Below are 19,455 nucleotides of genomic sequence, written 5' to 3' on the forward strand. Positions count from 1 at the left end.
TTTGATGATCTGAAACATTTAAGTGTGGAAAACATGCAAAAAAGTAAGAAATCAGGAAGGGGGCAAACACTTTTTCACACCACTGTATATATATATATTTGTATATGTATATATATATATATATATATATTTATATATATATATATACACATATGTATGTATATATATATATATATATTTGTATAATCTACCCATTTTCTAACAGACTCCTGTTATTCTACTCATTATATCTGCTGCCCACACAACACAGATCTACTGATACTAGGATGTGGTCACTATACATGTTACTCCATTATTATGCATGTCCTCTGGGATCATGATCATTTGGTCCAAAAAATATCTATGGTTTTCGTCGATGTCTGAGTCTCATTTTAACATCACATTTTGCAGTCCCATTGCATTCCTGTGTGCACTCCAATACAAAGAAAGCATAGTTTCAGCTAATTAAGCTAAATAATATGTATAATATGTTTGGTTTATGCTTTAGCAAGCTATTGGAGTGCTGAAAAAAGTTGAAGCCAGCTCAAAAGTTTGATGTGTAGCATGTCACACCTGTCCGCAGTGACAAGTGTCAGGTGTCAGTTTGTAGCTTTATGCCAGTGGCTTCCACTGAAAATGTATTTTGATGTCGTATACATGGGAGTTAAATTTTATTTATATATTTTGTGGTATATTGGTGGCATTTCCAATACTGGTATCAGAACAACTCTACTCAGTGATACTGTAGCTGTTGTATTTGAGATATAAAAAGCAGCTTCACAACAACATTTCCTCACCAGCTCTTTAGGCCTCATGTTGTACAGGATCCTCTCTGCATTCTCACTGTCATGACGGCTCTCCATGATGGCGAGCAGCAGCTTGGATGCATTGTTCTGACAAAAAGAGAGAAGGGGATAAGAGAGCTCCAAGATAAGAACTTAAGCTCCATCAGTTTCTACGTCCAAGGAAAACAGACAGAAACCCTGGTGCTCTAGGAAAATGTGCTCTGCAGCTATTTGTCTTGGCAGACAAGCACAAAAGCTAGTTCGGCTCAGACGGATGAATGTATACTCTCATACTTGTAGCCTGTTGATGATTTTCCATCCTGCTGTGAAAGGAAACTGCACACTCATTTCTGGCCCAAGACCCAAAGCCAGAGTTAACCCATTCCCCTGCTTCAAACAAAGGTGTAAATCCTTCCTCCACTTCACTTAAACCAACCCAGCCAACTCACCTTGAGCTCCAGCACCAGGTCCATCCGCTTTTTCCCCAGTGGGTTGATGTCGTTAAGGATCAATGCGATAATGATATCAATTCCATTGGACTCGTGTGTGGCAATGCAATTCTGGAGGAAGTAAAAAAAAAAACAATTACCGGTAATAAAAAGAGACAGACAGTGCCTCAACCTCCCTTCTGGCATAGTCTCTTTATGTACCTGGTTTTCATGGCAGGGGCCTTGGCAGTACTCTGTGAGACTCTCCAGAGTCTGGTTGATGAGAGCAACATTCTTCTCGTTGATGTACAGGCCCAGCAGACCGAGACCACCTGTGGTGCTGCCGCAGATACAGTCCAAGAACTGCAGAGTCTCACACACCAGGTTGTAGTTGTTCTTGTTGTTTTGACAGCGAAGGAAGTTCTGAGAAGATAAGAGTGGTTGGGCTGGTGTGATTGGGTCTATATGGACTGAACTGGATACAAACCAACAGTAAATCAATCAAAAGCAAAACAGTAAAGGATCCGTGAGGCTATAAATGAAAATTTCTACCATTAACAACTCACTCCTCTGTTAGTCAGAGCTCAGTGGGAGCTTTTATAAAAACTGAAGTATAGGTCTCTGTTACACAGGAGCGAGCACTTAATTAATTATTTTTAATTTTTGGTTGAACTACGTCTTAAACAGAAAGCTATTCCTGCATGGAAGTAATTTAGAGGAATATTTTTTACTGCCATTAAATTAAATTTGAACCATGAAACAACGACCAGCTGAGTCGGCGCTGTGTAATATAAGAGGGAATTATATTTTAAGAAATTGCGAGACGCAAATAGCACAATTATTTTAATTAGCAAATACTATAAGACATCTGCAGGCTTCACTCTAAGGTTTGCATAATGCTGTAAATCTAATAAAAGTTCTCCAGCTGCCTTCTTGGAAATGGCAGCAGGTTAATTAACTGAAAGTAACTGAAAGCTGCCCTTTCTCGGCTCAGTGAAACAGAGAGGCGCAGAGAAAAGCAGGAAGTTCAGTGAACACATGAACCCAAGTAATGAAGTCGAGATTTTCCCTTTCATATGTCTTTGAATAAGAATGTGCCAGAAAAGCAATCTCCACAGGCTTAAGAAGTCAGGCCTGACGTCTCATAGACATAACAATAATGATTAAAGTCCTGCTCCAGACATGTTTTAAAGTATGTAAAAAATACTCTGCTGTGATTAATATTTTGTTTAACAAGGTTTTCCCACATAAAAAAAAAAAAAAAAAAAAAAAAAAAACCCTCTGAAAAAAGGGGCCCAGAGGCAGATGTACTCTCTCTCTCCCTCATTGAGAAATCCTGGATCTGGCCTTGTGCCCTACTTACGTCTGCTGGGTGTAGCAGCTTGACCAGCAATAGAGCAGTGTGCATCAAGATAGCCAGTGTTAATGTAAGAGGAAACATCGGAAAGATTTAGCCATACGTGTTTGAGCTGAAATCGGCAACTAGCAGATGTATCAGAATGGTAAGTTTAGTTAGCATCTTCACTTATGTTGTTGGTTAGCTTGTTAGCTTGTAACTGGCCGTGGCTGACACAATGTTAGTGGTAAACATACAATTATATCTTAAACAGAATTACAGTAACAATATAGGAACAGTAGAGTATAATAACTATATAATAGCTACGCAAAACTACACCTGGCTTCTCCTCTGACTCCCCTCGTTCTGCTGTAACATTATGCTAATGATACAAAAAGCCCCATCCTGCAAATTGATGAGATTGCCTCCTTAGATATGTGACATATGAAATCCTGGCTGTCCTAATCTGTGTGTTTGAGACTGTCTCTAGCACACTGCACTTCCAAGGAGGAAATGCTCAGCCATTGTGTTGACTGCTTATTTTGCTCATGATATGCCTTGTAGCATGGCATGTTGACAGGGTTAAAAACTTAATTTTCATTGGAGGGGATCTTTAATACGTCTATTAGACCTGTTTTGAGTAAGATGTCACAACCATGGTTCAGAGTAAGGAAGATACTGTAGCCAAGTGTTATCCACCCTGATGGATATCTGTAAAACTAACAGAGTCTGAGGATCAGTCTGTCCCACCTGTAGATCACGATTGTGATTCTCACAAAGCAGCTGGAGGAAGCGAAGGATGGGCTGCATGATGATGATTACAAAACTCATTTCTCCCTCGTCCTGGTTCTTGTCCCCAGTGCTGGCCTGGCCGTCAGCTGAGTTGAAGTGGTCCTCAGGGTCTGCTTCCCGCCGGTAAGAGTTAAAGGCTTTCTTGGTGGCAGACGAGGCCTCTAATAGTTGCTCTTTGACATCCTCTGTCATCACCACCGCTGAGTCTCTGGCTAAACACAGACAGGTGCCAAGAAGAGACTCATGATGCAGTCAAAAACCACAAATATCCTCTTTCTGCTCAGGATTTGCAAACACATTTTAATGACCTATGATTTGTTGCTTGCCTGAGCATCTTTTGGTAACAACCTGACATAAATTAATTCTTGGGATCACAGTGCGTGACCTCTGACCTTTTTTGCGAACAGGGACGTCTTTGTCCTGGCTGTCATCATCTCTCTTCCTGTTTCCCAGGTCGCTGGTATTTACTGTTACTGTGGCTTTGATCTCCAGCTGCGCCACCTTCATACGGTCGTAGAAGACGCGGAAGAACTTCTCAGATTTCTTGTCTTCTGTCAGACGGCAAAAGAACGAGCGCTGGATACGAGAGACAAGAATAGGAAAAAAGAGATTAAGATTCTTATTGTCTGCTAAACATAATTTTTGATAATTGACTAAACATGTCAATCATTCCTCAAGCAAAGTTCCTCTGGTTCCAGCTTCTCAAATGAGCTGCTTTTCTCTATTTTAAACCATTTAAATTTTTCAGCTGAGCGATGAACAATTTGTTTTACTATTTTCACACGTTTTAAAAATAAAACAAGCAAAAAAGATTAATCGATATTGAAATGAGTCATTTGTTTTGGCCCTGATATGAATTATCACGTGCAGTACATAGTCAACCTTATTTTTCCTTCCAAGTTTGTATTATGCAACTAATATTTAGAGTGCAGTGAACTGAGGTCAAAACGTGATGCTGGAACAGGAAGCATGGACTTGAAAATATGTTTTTTGATTAAAATCCTTTGTCTTGTGTTTGCACACACACACACACACACACACACACACACACACAAACACACATTCTGTTTTCACAAATAAATCATGGCTCAATATGAGGAAAACGGTTTTGACTGGAGCTTCACAAAACATTATATAACTACAGCAAAGCGAGTCTGGATTTAGCGCGAGGGGAGGGTTTAAATGCTGCAGTTATTGCTGTGGAATGGGGTCATGCAAAACACTTTCGAGCCTGCCGGCGCAATGCATACACCATGTCCCAACCCACAGGGCTGTTGTTTTGATTATGTAAGTGCTGTTATCTGCTGCAGCCTATGGAAAGGCTTCGACCAGCAGAAGCCGCCTCACCACACTAACGGGGTGAAAAATTACACGAGAGGGAGAAGCCTGGCCTACTTACACAGATAAAGAGAGACGGTGGGGAGCGGGAAGAAAAAGAGCTTGAGGCAAAAGACAGACACCAAAGAGGGAATGAGGGAGTAACAGACAGTATGTAGGGCAGTTCTCAAAGTTGTTACATAACCATCTGTCTTTCCAGGTTAGATGTAAAACTGGGCTACTGGAGGAAACAAATAAATGATAGTCACAAGGAAAACAGACAAAACAAGCCTTGTTTCTCTGACTTCAAGGATGCTGTGAGGGTGTTTGTTGTACCAAGAGGGTTATTGGAATTTAATGTTAAACACACCACTAAATTGGTTCATTCAAAATAGTCATCAACCATTTAAGTCGCCAAACAAGAGAGTGTGTGCAGCTTATTAAGAGAGCCGAGCTCACACAGCTTTGCGACCGTGTTTCTTCCATAGAAACAATGACATAACTGTGCGCTTGTGCCCTGAAGCAGATTCCAGAGCCCCACCCCGGCCCTCCACCACTAAGCAGCAGCCCTCCTGCACGTACACACTCTGCCAACACTCAGGGACGAGGAGATAGGAGCGTGGGGGGCGGGGGGGGCTGCCAAGCAAGGCCATCACGTAATAAACAACTTGATGACAGAGTGGAGAGTGCAGGGAGGAGGATTAGCTGCACCACTGGTAACCCACTCACAGCTCACAACTCACAGCATGCCTGAGGAGAGAGGTGTGGGTGAGGGGGAGGGTGGGGGCAGTGATGGTCATTCCTGCCTGTCTGTCTCTGCTTACATAACAGTGTCCTCCAACACGCACGAGGGTGAGGAGGGGTGAGGCATGAGGCCCAGCAGGTTAACACACATTTATTGGACCAGAGCAAACACACAGAAGAGCCCCTCTCCCCCTTCCTGCCTTTTACCATTACATAACCCACACAGACACACACTTGTACAGTACAAGCACACGCAAGCTGGAGAGCGCATACGCTAATACGCCCACTGACTTTTACACTCACAAAACTAGGTCAGCTGTCTCCGGCACAGGCACATGCCAATTTCTGAGAGGACACACCCACATATCACACATGCAGAATTACTGTATTCTTCCCTAAAACTATGACGACCGCCAACTTTATTCTTATGTAATCACGTTCATTTTCCGCCTCCTATCATTTTAGTAATGTTGCAGTCCTCATCACTGGGATATCCCAGGTTAGAGACACTGAGCTCAGTCTCAGTGTGTAGTCGAGCTCACGGTGCAAGGCTGGCAGGGATATTTCTTTGTATGGATCAGGGTTAGCTGAGCAATTATATTTCACTGCTGCAGAGGTGAGTCTGTTTGATTGATGGCGGCTGCAAGGTGAATGTATCGGCCATGTAAGAGTTATTAATTATTGTGTCTGGAGGTGAAAGTCTTCACCTGCAGCAACCAAACAGCCTGTTTCTAAGAACTGAGCTGAGTTTAGTGGACGGAGTGACTCACTGAAACAAAAACAAAACCTTGTACATAAAGCTGGAACACCACAGTGAAGAAAAAAAACACAGCAGCACACTTTCATTTTATGGTTTCTTCAGAATCGTGTATGAGGTTGCGTCTTACAACGAATCCGAAATGAAAAAAAACCAACTTTCAGGTCTTAACCACAGCGATGCCTCTATAGTGTTTCGATACTGGTCCTTTTACACACCCGCTGACAAAATCTGTGCCGCCGTTTCAGGACACCATCTGTGTTTGGATATCACTGGAAAAGTGGGGACAAGAGCGGCGTGATGGAGGGATGATGTGATGGATGAAGTAACAGCACATGGTGGTCAAGGAGAGAATGGAGTGATAGTAACAGAGGAGGATGAGAGAGAAGACCATCTCAGGGGCCCCCCTGTAGTGTTGGGTAAACACAGTGCCTGTCTGTATCCATGGAGACAAACCCTGAGTGGAATGAGACAGAGAGGAGTGGAGGTGGACAACACTGAAAAACAAGGTCATAGCGCTTTCCCTTCTCTCCTTCCGTTCCGCCACTTGGCATCAACAAAGGGATGTTATGTAACAGCTATTTATACTCGCGCTCCCTTTCCCTCTCACCCTCCCTCTCATGTCAGGCAGCACCGCATGCAAACCAAACGCAGCTCTGCTCTGCTCCAAGTTCCTCCTTTCTACAATCCAGCAGCGTCTCTCCTTATTTCTCCACCTGAAAGAGAGTTTGTCTGTTTTTTTGTTTTTGCAATATCTGTTAAAGTGCATCTGCGATGCAAGTTTTGGAGGGAAACAGACCTACAAGCCATGTAGTTACACGCCAGATGGCTGAGGAGAGAAATGTCACAAGTCGCCATGTCACAACACAGTTTACAGCTGTTTGAGCTCTCTCGTCGCCGTCACAGAAGAGCTGGCATGTGACTGACATAAAAGAGGAGCCAACAAGCCTCGAAAGCACTAAAATGCACTGACTGCAAAATATCCAAGTCTTCCAAGGGCACCTATGCATTGGTGTGTGTGTGTGTGTGTGTGTCTGTGTCTGTGTGGGAGTGAGTGATTGTGCGTGCAATCCTGAAGGCACTCTGCATGGTTTATTTCTGTGCGCTATGTAGGTCATGAGTAAATAGTTAACTGAGTTACATGAGAACCAGATATCCAAGACTCAACAGGTGCTCAGCGCGGCATGTCAGACGAAGACACTGACAAAAACCAACTGCTATTATCCTTGGAGTGCTTTCTTGAAGAGAGCAGAGACCAAAAGTAGTCTGTTTTCTCTCATAGTGTCGCTTTAAGTTTGCAGAAAAGATATGCTTGATTTATGAATTTGAATGAAAAGAACCTCATGCTTCCTTTTATTTATTAATTAAAAAAATAAAGTTTTAGAGAGCTCTCCAGTTACTCAAAGAACACAAATATTTGTACTAATGTGGCACATTTTTGTCACTGGATCCAGAGCAGTTACCCCCCAAAAGAAACCTCCCTTTTCAGAACAAACTTAAGAACGCGAGGGTTCAATCCCCTCTGTGTTCCCCCGTCCCTCCGCCCTCTCTCCCCACTGCCCCAGTTCCGGAGGCCAAGCATGACCCAGTTTGGGCCGGCGAGAGAGGCGCTAGGGAGCGGGAGAGAGGCTGGAATGTTTTGAAGGCTGAGACATTCCTCATTGTTCATTCACACAGGCCTTATGTAACACAGACGGATCACGTGACGCAGCTCTGCGGCAGCCGTGGGAAGCCGAAGCATTATCTCCGCCACAGTGGCTTCCTCGCTCTAATCTGATTATGCAAGCCCAGTGCTTACACAACAACACACAGACGGACAGACAGATGGAAAGACAGGGGGAACGACGGACGGTGCTACAAATCAACAGACATGAAAAGACAGACGGACAGAAAGAGGAGCTGGAGTGGCTCAAGTTAAAGACAACAGGGAAAGAGTTATCATTTACATCACCTGGTGCACACATGAGACAGTCCAAAGTCAGAAAATGAAGAATATTTTATGTCTACTAAGTGATTGACTGGCATGATTAGCAGCTGGCCTGGCCTTTGAGCCAGATGATGCAGTGTTAGATATGAGGGGGAGGAGAGCTGCCTTGGTAATGCACAGAATATGTGCAGCTATAGTGGCACACTGACCCACATACTGCAGATCCTCTGGTAATGAAAACCATCCTTGGCACATTGTGTTCTTTTCACCGATTAAACTGTGGATCATATACAGATGCTCTGCAGGATAAGCTAAGCCTTTCAACAGATAACCGTCTATGAGCTTAAAACACTGCAGGTCACTTACAGTAAGTGTAGGCTAATGGGTAAGTGTGTCATTTGTATCATTTTACGAAAACATTCAGACATGTTGTTGCAGTTGACTTGTCCAGACAGTGGACAAAAGGATGTCCCTTAAGTCTCCACACGGTGAGAGCTTTGAGGGTTAACTGACCTGGATGGTGGTGTTTCCACCTTCCAGCAAGGCAATAGCCAGGAGGATGCTCTCTTGGAAAACTCGGTCACTGGTGGTGTTCATGATGAGGTCGATGACCAGGTCAGAGGCTCCCTCTTTGTCCAGGTGGCACTGTACCTCCGCCAGGGTCATTTCCCCACGACTCAGGCCCCCAGGACCCCCTAATGCTGCCGGAGGGAGACAGTTTGACAGGCCAGATCAGAATCCTCAGGTATATGGCAGATTATGTATCAAATATAATCAAATATAGTTTAAAAGCAAAACTCACTGCATGTAAACAGGCGCTAACATTGTGATTACAGATTTTAATTTGCAGGTATTACACAAAGAAAATAGCCAACATTTCTATATCATAATCCTGACAGGATGTTTAATGAGTTACCAACACGCTACACTGAAATAATAATAATAATGATAATTTTGGTCTTAATTTGGTAATACAGTAGTTGCTAGCATCTTACTTCACAATATCTGCAATGGCAGAGACCTGATACATTTTGTATGCATCTACATGTTTTCTCATTTTAGCCTGCCCCTTGAACTTAAGGCGTTTCTGTTTTCATTTTATGAAAAATAACTACAATAACAACCAGAGGTGGGGCCAAGTCACTGTTTTGCAAGCCATATGTAGGTAGTCGAGCCTTTACGCTCAAATCCCAAGTCAAGACTGGCAAGTCCCAAGTCCTAAAGTTTGAAATTCAAGTTCTAAACAAGTCACATTATGCTTTTCAGCAAACGCAATGCCATTTTAACAACAGAGTAATACTGTATTAAATTTACAAAAATGATGAATGCTTTTTAAATTCTGTATTTATTTTTTACCTGTACATTTTGCATACTGCAATTTGTTGACCACCGCATAGTTTTTGTATGTTAACAAAATGATCTTTGGTATCATTTTTCCAAAAATTTGACTGGATGCTGTTGGATTGGTTCAAACAAAGTGAATCTGGGGAATGAAGTGTTGACTTGATGGGAATAAATAACGTTAACTTTCGTTGATTTAGGAAATTAAATTGATTTGTGGCAAAGTTTTTATATAACATACTTTTAAATCTTTGGTCTAGGGGAAAGTATCACGTATTGTCACGTATTGTCAAATCAAAGTGAAGTCATGAGTCATCGGTGTTAAAGTCCGAGTGAAGTTGCAAGTCTTGTGATTTTGTCAAGTTGAGTCTAGAGTCATAAAATTTGTGACTTAAGTCCAAGTCATGTCACTCCAGTCCACACCTCTGATAACAAACATAATTTCTCAAACTTATATTTTAGTTTATTTAGTCTCTTCATTTATATTAAAGCTTGATATTGAGACATGACGCAATATTGCACACAGAAAATTATCCTGTGAGGTAAGACATTTATTGATCTAGGTTACCATAAAGGACAGTTTACTGGGTCATACAATGTTCAAAATAATTTACTTAAACAGACCACCACTTAGATTTCATACTGCTGTAATGCTAACCCTGTTCTAACCAGTGTAACTGTACAGTTGTGTAATTCACTTCGCCTGCACATTTTCCCCCTGAGGCCTCGGCTTCAGGGTACATATGGAATTCTCTGCCTGGCTCTTGTTTCTGCAACAGGTGCAAAGGCTGTTTTCACGGGAAGTAGCAGCTTGTCACCTAGCAACAGTGAAAAGTGGAGCACAGCGGGGAGGGGTATACTTCCTGTAGTCTGGAAGTTTGCCAACATCTTGGTGTACATGGGAGAGATGGTGAACCGGGAGCCTGGGTAATTTTTTTTTCATGTCTGTGTCTTTGAGTTCAGTTAAAAATACAACATTAATGTCTGGTTCATTCATAACAACTGTCTCTAACACATATGAAGATACTGCCGTTCATGCCACAGCAGACAAGAAACCATTCTGGTCACTAGGTCAACACAGGAGCACTGAATTGATATGAAAGACACTCACAGCTCATACCACTGGCACCAACATGTCCTCCAAAGATATTTTTTTGGGCATTTTTAAGCCTTTAATGGATAGGACAGATGAGCGTGAAAGGGGGAGAGAGAGAGGGAGTGACATGCAGCAAAGGGCCACAGGCTGGAGTCGAACCCGGGCCGCTGCGGCAACAGCCTGCTCTACCACTAAGCCACCGACACCCCCATGTCCTCCAAATCTACATGCAGATAAAATGTTATATCATAGAGGTTGCATATCAGAACCAATAACTCAAATAAAAGGAAGAAACACTGCACAGAGATGCATTGCTTCAGTATTTTGACTGCAGATATAGTAACACAATGACCACGTTATCAGGTGGTGATAAGAGTGTTATGCTCTGCGTGCTCAAAGGGCAGCTCACAGCACAACTGTGGAGCTGATAAGTGACTCAGGGGCAGACAGACAGAGTCCCAAACTTATATAACATTATTGAGAGAACCTTGCTTTACTATGACTTCAGGGGTGGAAAACATTTTGGCTCACCAAAAGGAAAAGGTTTATCTGGACTTTGCACCCCTGATAGCAGTCGTAGTCATTGCTGGAGGCAAAGTCATGCTTCTCTTTGGCAGAGGCTTTACAGAAACATCAGCTCAGTTAGAGATGTTGAAATCAGTGTTTCTCTGGCCTTGTGCACGCTAACTAAGCTACACTTCCTGCTGTAAAGAATTATTAACTAACTTCTGTGTTTGGTGTTAAAAAGGAGAAACAACTATCCCACCTGACTGGTTTTTGCCGGGTCCTACCGGACTGAGGGGGCCATTGCTAAATGATGTCAGGCTGTCCCTCCGCCCACCACTTCGATGAAAGTTGCCATAGTAACGGTTCACCAGAATCTGTCTCAGTGCCTCGCCCTACGAGAGGGAAAGAAAGGGAAGGATGTAATGATGTGATGTCAGCAACAGGGAGAGAAGAGATGTTGTATAACAGGGATGGCATGCATCATCAATGATGTATTGTCCATTTGAGATACATATAAAGACACCAAAATACTGATCTCAGAACACGATTACAACCATGCTCTGTAGTCCATAATTACAGAGAAACTTTTGATTAATGTTTTATTTTAAATTCCTATATTTCTGTGCAAGGAAAATTTGCAGACATGACCCTAAAGTTTATGTCAGTAACCTCCCACACAACCAACATTGCTCTACATTTTTGAGCAGCAGCAGCAGCAGTGACCCTGTAGTGACAATGTGAGGTCCTGGTGTTCACTTTGACAGACCTGGGGCCAGCCCTCCCACACTGTGACTCATCCACTGTTGAGCAGTCAGCAGCACGACTTTGTCGTTGTTATGGCAACCGCAGCCCATAGCTACCTGACAGACCTCCCATGGGATAAAGTGAAGGAAATGAAAGAGAGAGTTTTTTCGTGCGTGATTATGTGCAAATCATTGTCAACAGTGGGTGGTCCATGATAGACGACAGCGGCGTTATGTAAGCTCCGCTGCCATAGTTTTGCTCTGGAGGTCAAGATTAGTTTATGTAGGAGGAGGTGTGAAGAACACTATTCTCATCTTTTATTGGCAGGAGATTAGTCAACTGTATGATCAGTCGTAGAGGATGATTCCCTGGTCTCATTAGAGAACACTGCCCTTTTTGTCAAGTCTTGAGTCATGAGCCAAATCCTTATTGTGTCCTGTCTAAATGTCATCTAAACTGTTGGCACAAACACAGGCTGCATCACTGACTGAGGCTATGACACCAGAAAACAGAATTTCAATTATGTTGTCCTCTTAAACTTGTAGAAAAAGTTGGTGAGTAACAGAAACAGAAACATTCATTATACTAACCACAGACTGTCAAAAATATACACCAGTGTTTGTGATGCCTGTAACAGATGTGGCCAGTCCCCTGCAAACCCTGTAAATGTCTTGGCCATGCCTGAAATTGACAAACTTTGTGTGTAAAATATTTAGCACATTACAAGAAGCTGACAATACAGCAATAAATCCAAATCCCCTTTCTGCCATTTTTGGTATGCCACATGACAAGGAGCTCTCGGCTGGGTCACGCCATGCTGTGACCTTCAGCACCCTGCTAGCCAGGCCTTTTGTTTGGAAGCATGTTTTGTCCTCAGCTTATGATGGATAGATCGAGGAGGTTCTGTACGATGTGTTTATCTCTCATAGACACTTATGCTGCATGGTTAGATAACTGAATCATTTTGAATAGTATGACTCAGTTATTTTTTTTAAATACAGTTTCTCTTTTTCTTTTTGTTCTGTTTTCTTTGATATCTGAGGTTGGGCATGGGCATACTGTGATACAAGGGGCCCCCTGGGAACGGCTATGCAGAAGGCCCCACCACTTCTCCTGCATAGGAGCAAGACACACAGACTTTGACTTTTGTCTCTCTTTTTTTTTGTTATTTTATGACTGTTTGTAGTTGTTACGCATCCTTTATGGTTTTATGTGTCTTTGTGGTCATTTGATTTTTCCCTCCTTTGTAGTTGTTTGCCCCCTTTCGTGTTTATTTTTCTCTCTTTGTGGTCATTTTCAGTCTTTAGCTGGTCAGTAATTGATTGATTAGATATGGTAAAATTACTACCCTCCTGGAACATATGCAGGGCTGCCTACTGCCTGTCATGGTATAATGAGGACTTCTTGTTGGGGCATATTTTATCACAGCTGAGCAGCCGTTGCTAAATAATGTTCTTCTCTTGCAGATGATAATTATATATTGATGAACTCCAATCGATATTGTTCTTCTGGAATATCAATATTAGAGCTTGCCTCTTAACTGGGAACACCTGAGGCTCTGCAAAGTCCCTGCATTGCCATAAACATAATTATTGAGAGGAGGCTGAGGGAAATATGGTGGTTATTAAAATTGTTTATTCTTCCTTCAGTTAGTCAGCTGGTGTTACTTAAAGCAGCAAAAGAGACTGATCAGAAACACAAAAAGCAAGAAAAAAAGGCACATAAGGTCATTTTTCATTCAAGACGCACATCTACTGCATGTCTAAAACATGATATGTCACTCTAAATCTCTTAAGTATGTAAGTTTTGAGTTAAGCTGCCATGCTGTGAGAACCTACCCTCTTCTGGTCCTCCAGCAGCTTCTCAGGCTGGTTCTGATCCAGCTGCTGTGCAGTGAGGAGTGTGAGCACAGTAGTCCAACAAATACAAACACAGGGTTAGTATTCATGCAAGCAATAACCTAAAGTCAGGTTAATAACCACATCTTGTACCTATTCAGCTATTTCAAGTGGCCATGCAAAGGTCTGCTTGCTGTGACGTGCCATGCATTTACTGCTCTGTTCATCATAAGAGAGGCATTATGGCTGTGGTGGGTTTAGAGAGCTGAGCCAGGAGATGTGTACAGTGCTGACTATTAGTATCATTAAAGGAACACTTCACCCCTGAATGATCATTTTGTATCAATTACTTAACTCATGTTATATTGAATTTGAGAAGAAAACTTTTTTCTTGCATGCCTCAAGTGAATGAAAAATTCAAAAAACAAAGAAAAATCTTGATGAACTGAAGTCATAGGGGTCCATGTTTAACAATTACTATTGTGTGACTTTAGTGAATCCAAACTAGCCCTTTAAAACACATAAGTCAAACAATAACACAAACAATCTGACTGATCAAGGCAGCAATAGAAGAGCAGCTCTCGTGTTCAGTAAGGTATAATTACTGCTTTTGTCAGTGGTGTCTGGCTTTGACGGAAAAGGGCTGTTTGGAGAAGTACTGAGCATACGACTGGATAAATGAGACTTGGATTATACTACACATGTTGTGTGAGAGTTTATAAATGGATGTTTTATATAGGTTTCCTTTTGGTTAATGCAGCCATCTTTAGAATTTTTTCTAGTTTATGGTTTCTTCATTCACCATGAAGACATGCGAGAAAAACAACGTTTCCTTGAAGAATTCAACACAAGGTGAGTAATTGATGTATAAATATCATTTGAGGAATGAAGTTCTCCTTAAATAAAATGTTAAAAGACAAGTCCAGTATGATTTCATTCATTCATTTTCCAAATTTCCTTGACATCATAGGCAAGGCACACATGACATCTTCATCTTAACTAATTTCCAAGTCTCTGTCTTAAAGTGAGTTAAACATTTTGGGAAATATGGTCATTTGCTTTCTTGCTGAGATTTGGATGAGAAGATCAATACCACTCTCGTGTCTGTACGGTAAATACAGTATGAAGCTGGAGCGGCAGCCATAGCAGCTAATTAGCTTAGCCTAGCAAAAACACTGGAAATGGGGGGAAACTGCTAGCCTGGCTCTGCCCTGAGGTAAAAACCATGACTAACGCTTCCTAATTGACATATTATCTCTATTTTTTTTAACCTCACAAAAACTTAAGTGTGAAAACTATAAATGTGGTTTTATGTGAGTATTTCTCTGACAGATGAAGTGACTTGACTAGAGTCTCCACTAGCATCGGTAACCCTAAGACTCCAGAAAGTCGAGAAAGAGAATAGGCCCATTTCCCAAAATGCCAGACTATTCTTTTAATATTTGTTTAAACTGAGCAAAAACTGAAACCACACTGGAACTGTCATCTAAACTCAGGAATGAGTAAACACCAGGTGAGAGGTTCTCACTTTGAGCCATGTTCTGAGCAAGATGAAAAACACAACAATCAGATTTTTCCACGTCCGCTTTCTAATTTCCTTAATGGTTCACACCAACAATGGGAACACAGGGTAGACACCACTCTGCAGGATCAGATCCCAGTGCCTCCATGTACAGCATTCACCAAGGGGAAAAGGAAACTGGTAAAAGGCAATGCTCCACATAAATTGTTATGTAAAAAGACACACTAGGAGGGGCAGGCGAGGGGAGAGGATTGGCGAGGGGCGATGGGGTTAGAGTTACATAATCACTCCAAAAAGGAACCAGGCCACTAAACCAGTGACACAGAGCTGCTTACAGTGACCATCTGTCACCAGAAACACAGAGGGCAAGAGGCCGAGCAAGTGAAAGACAGAAAAGGGCGAGAGAGAAACTAACAAACACACTAAACTTTGCCATTTGAACTGTTCACTCTCTGTCAGTCAGGGTCAAGGGCATGATGTACAGTACAGTATGTATCCATACTCAGGGTGTGTTTACCTCTGGTATGTGGTGTTGATTCTATATGAACCAAATATGGTATGTTACCAGGGTTGACCTATATAGTGATATGACTGGTGTGTACTTTTCGGAGGTGTTAACGCCAGTTGCACTCAAGTCACATATCCAATGTCTTATGATAAACTTAACAAATATGTAGCCTTTTCCCTTAACCTGACATATTAAAAGGTTTAGTTCACACAAAATTAAACCTGAATATTTTTCCTCTTACCTGTAGTGCTATTTATCAGTCTATACTGTTTTGGTTTGAGATGCTGAGTGTTGGAAACATTGGCCATCATCTGTCTGCCTTCTCTCGAGTATAATGGAACTAGATGGCACTCGGTTTGTGGTGCTCAAGCAATGTCTCTTTCTAGGAATCATGATTTGGTTACTCAAGATAATCCACAGACCTTGTTGTGAGCAGTTTCATTCAGAAACTAATTTTTCCTGCTGAACTACACCTGCCAACCATATCACCACGCAGAAGGAAGTGTGCATCTACTCATGGACAAAAGGCTCATGCTCATGACAGCACCAGATGTAAACATTAATGGCATCCACTTTGACTGAGTTGTAATGTTTGCTAGCTAAGTGGTGCTAGGTGAGCTAGCAATAGATTTACGCTTCCGTCTGTACGGTGATACAGTTGGTGGGTGTAGTTCAGTAGAGAGAAAACAGTTCCTGCATGAAACTGCTCACAACAAGGTCTGTGGATTTTCTTGAGTAACCACGTCATGATTTCTGGAAAGAGACATTGCTGTTGACTTATTTAAATGTCTTTTTTGTGATTTGAGCACAACAAGCTGAGCACCATCTAGTTTCACTATATTGGAGAGATGGCACACATCTCTATGGCCGATATCTCCAGCACTCAGCAGCTCACACCAAAACCATCTAGACTGATAAACAGCACTACAGGTAAGAGGAGAAATACATAGTTTTGATTTTGGGGTGAACTGTCCCTTTAACTTCTCCTAGACCAATTATAAAAAAAATTAGCTACTGGAAAAAAGGAAGCATCAGCCTTACCTCAATTGGCATCTAAAAATACCCCTCCCTCAAACAACTGACAACTATGTTTGATAGAAATAAAATATTTAGGTGGGAAGAAACGCAGAATATGGCAATAGTGAAAAACAACTTGCTGTTAGGAGAGTTGGAAGCTGTACACCATGTTAGTGAGTTACTCCGTAAAGCAAATTGCACATTTAGGCTCCTAAATCAGTACTGTACAAGCCACAGTACACTCTGCTTATGTAGCGAGGCCAACTCTGGATCAATAATTACACTAAATAGCTAACCTGACAAAACATCTGTGCAGCATCTCCCGCTCAGTAACAATGGCCTACACAGCCTGACACAAAACATCTTCACCCCTTGATTTGAATGCTTCCTAAACTCAAAAGCTCACTGTCCTTTGAAAACTAAAAGAGATAATAGATATAGGACTGTTTCCAGCTTTGTGACAATGCTTTTATTCCAGATACTATAATGGATTTTTAAATGTTAAGGTGCTTAAGAAGTATGAGAACTGTCTCAACCTATAAACACTAAATCCCTCTGTTTATCTGAAACATTTTAAATGATCAATTTTGCAGATACAGTACATGGCCCTTGTTTTAAAAAGAGAGAGAGAAAGACAGAGAGTTTGTTTGTCGATGAGTGGGTGGGTGGGGGGTGGGGGGCAACGTGAGACAGAGTGAGATTGTGAAAGTGACAGACACAGACAGTGTGAAACAGGGGAGGGAAAACACAGAATATATACTCGCAAGAAAGCTTTGAATATATGAAATTCAAATGATGACATTTAAGCACATTTTCTTTTAAAGCTACACTATCAAAGTCAAGATGAAATGAAAAATGACTTGTTAACCCTTTCAGATCACATCCCCTGGTCATAAAGTGCACCTACATGACAAATGCCAAAAGAAAATTACAAATAATCAGTTTCTTTGTATTATATCAAATTCCAATCATACTTTCTTCCTGTAAAATAAAACATAGCCCAAGCTAACATACAATAGAACTAAGTTCAACCAATAACATGGTATCCACCAATCAATCAATCTGCAACTTCTAGCCACACACCGCTAAGATCATATCAATGTATGATAATAACTACCTACTATGGCACCTATTCAGTCCACTGGAACTGCTCACCTGGCGCATTCGCCAAAAAAAGTTGTATGTGGCCCACTGAATATGCACAGTACTGTTTCTATCAGTGTACACTGTCAGGGGCTCTCCATGTTTTTTATGACAGGCCCACTTTTGAACAATCAAATTCCACCATTATATCCTGGCTGCCTATACTGTATCACTTAATATGTCACAGTACTGAAGCTAAATACTCTAGAAATAGTTTCATCCAGAAGTTCAACATGGATTTTTTTATTATCATTATTATTCACATTACTTTTACTCATCCTTTCTAATATTTCCAGTACTTTTGTTGATGAGCAAAACTCAATGTTTATGACTTGTACTCAGCTTTGCACTTGTCTTTAAGTCTTGGCTTGAAACATGACTTGGATTATTTTGTGTCAAGACTTCAAAGTCACTTTTGACAAGACAACTATTGATTTAATCCTGCCTTAAGACAGTGTAGTGGGGCAGAGTTCAGCAGCAGGTCAGGGGGGTGCGCACACACACACACACACACACACACACACACACACACACTGGAGGAGCAATGTCTTCTACAAGTCTGTGGACACAGCCTCACTGTCACCACATCAAACCACAAAGCAACATGCTGATCAGAGTAGATATGTGCAGCTAATCGTCCCCAGTCTGACCATACACACCACAGGGTAACCCCTCACAGCTGCCACATCCGCTCTGACTACAGTGCATTCCACCAAACTGGAAACTCCCTGGGGCAAACCCCTGATCAGTCTCACACCTCTCAGTTTGACAACATGTGCGCACACACACACACACAAACACACATACAAAGAGGACATTCTACTTTATGTTTCGGTGTTTTTTCGGAAAGTGCGTAAATAAACATATCTCTATATCTTTGCAGGCTGACACTGAGTCATGTTTAAACCAGCGGTGAATGACATGAACGCTGGGGTTTACCACTCGGCTGCTTGTTGTGCGGAGACAGTAAAGCAGACTAAATTAAAAAGCCTGTGCTCTGTCATTTTCATTGGGATTGACCTACATCTGCACCAGCACTGTGTAATGAATTTCTGCCTTGACCTGAGTGGGTACAGCACCACCACCACTGAGTGTGGGAGAAAACGCTGTTGAGTGGATAAAAAAAGCCAGCCAGATGCCGTCTTAAAATCTAAAAGTTGAAGAGAACATTTTTTTTCCAAATCCATCCACCGACGAGCTTGCCAAGGGACGGGGCAGTGAGGTGAAAGGGATCAAACATGACTTACTTCCAACATGGAGGGGCTTGCATAACTGCTTTGACTAGACCACACACACATGAGGCCAGGTGAAGAGGGGAGCCTGCGAGTAAAAGCCCAACAGTGTGTATCATGAACTACTCTTACATAACTGTGACAGCCAAAGAGCAACGAATTTAGCCGACAATCAACTCTGTGACATTTAGCAACAGTGTGGTACGTGCACTTTGCGGAGGTCAAAAATACATCTCATGCTATCTCGATTTCAAGAAATGCCTTGATGATAACTTATTATGCAGAATCCTATTACATAAACCTTCATAATGTGACCCATATATTATGTATGTACATATATATAGATATAGACAGATTTATATAGATAGGTTTCCTGTTAAACAAGATCGCATATTCACCCTGTTCCTCTTCAATCATATACTGCGCTATTCTGCTTTACTCA

At 41.8% G+C, this 19,455-nt stretch overlaps 1 protein-coding gene across 3 annotated transcripts in view; it reads right to left on the minus strand.

Annotated features, from left to right (window-relative positions):
* LOC126385721 (inositol 1,4,5-trisphosphate receptor type 1) overlaps positions 1–19,455 on the minus strand; it is a 101,032-nt gene that overhangs the window by 30,699 nt on the left and 50,878 nt on the right. The window contains exons 41-48 of one of the 3 annotated variants that reach the window (XM_050037604.1): positions 13,592–13,639; positions 11,269–11,401; positions 8,579–8,766; positions 3,713–3,896; positions 3,279–3,532; positions 1,415–1,615; positions 1,214–1,324; positions 777–872 (exon numbers count right to left, since the gene is read on the minus strand). In XM_050037604.1, the coding sequence (XP_049893561.1) occupies positions 777–872; positions 1,214–1,324; positions 1,415–1,615; positions 3,279–3,532; positions 3,713–3,896; positions 8,579–8,766; positions 11,269–11,401; positions 13,592–13,639 (1,215 nt within the window). The remainder of the gene's footprint in view (positions 1–776; positions 873–1,213; positions 1,325–1,414; positions 1,616–3,278; positions 3,533–3,712; positions 3,897–8,578; positions 8,767–11,268; positions 11,402–13,591; positions 13,640–19,455) is intronic. The other 2 variants (XM_050037606.1, XM_050037605.1) reach the window with 2 other exon arrangements.

This window comes from Epinephelus moara, chromosome 24 (assembly GCF_006386435.1).
Source record: "Epinephelus moara isolate mb chromosome 24, YSFRI_EMoa_1.0, whole genome shotgun sequence".
In the NCBI taxonomy this organism is placed as follows: domain Eukaryota; kingdom Metazoa; phylum Chordata; class Actinopteri; order Perciformes; family Serranidae; genus Epinephelus; species Epinephelus moara.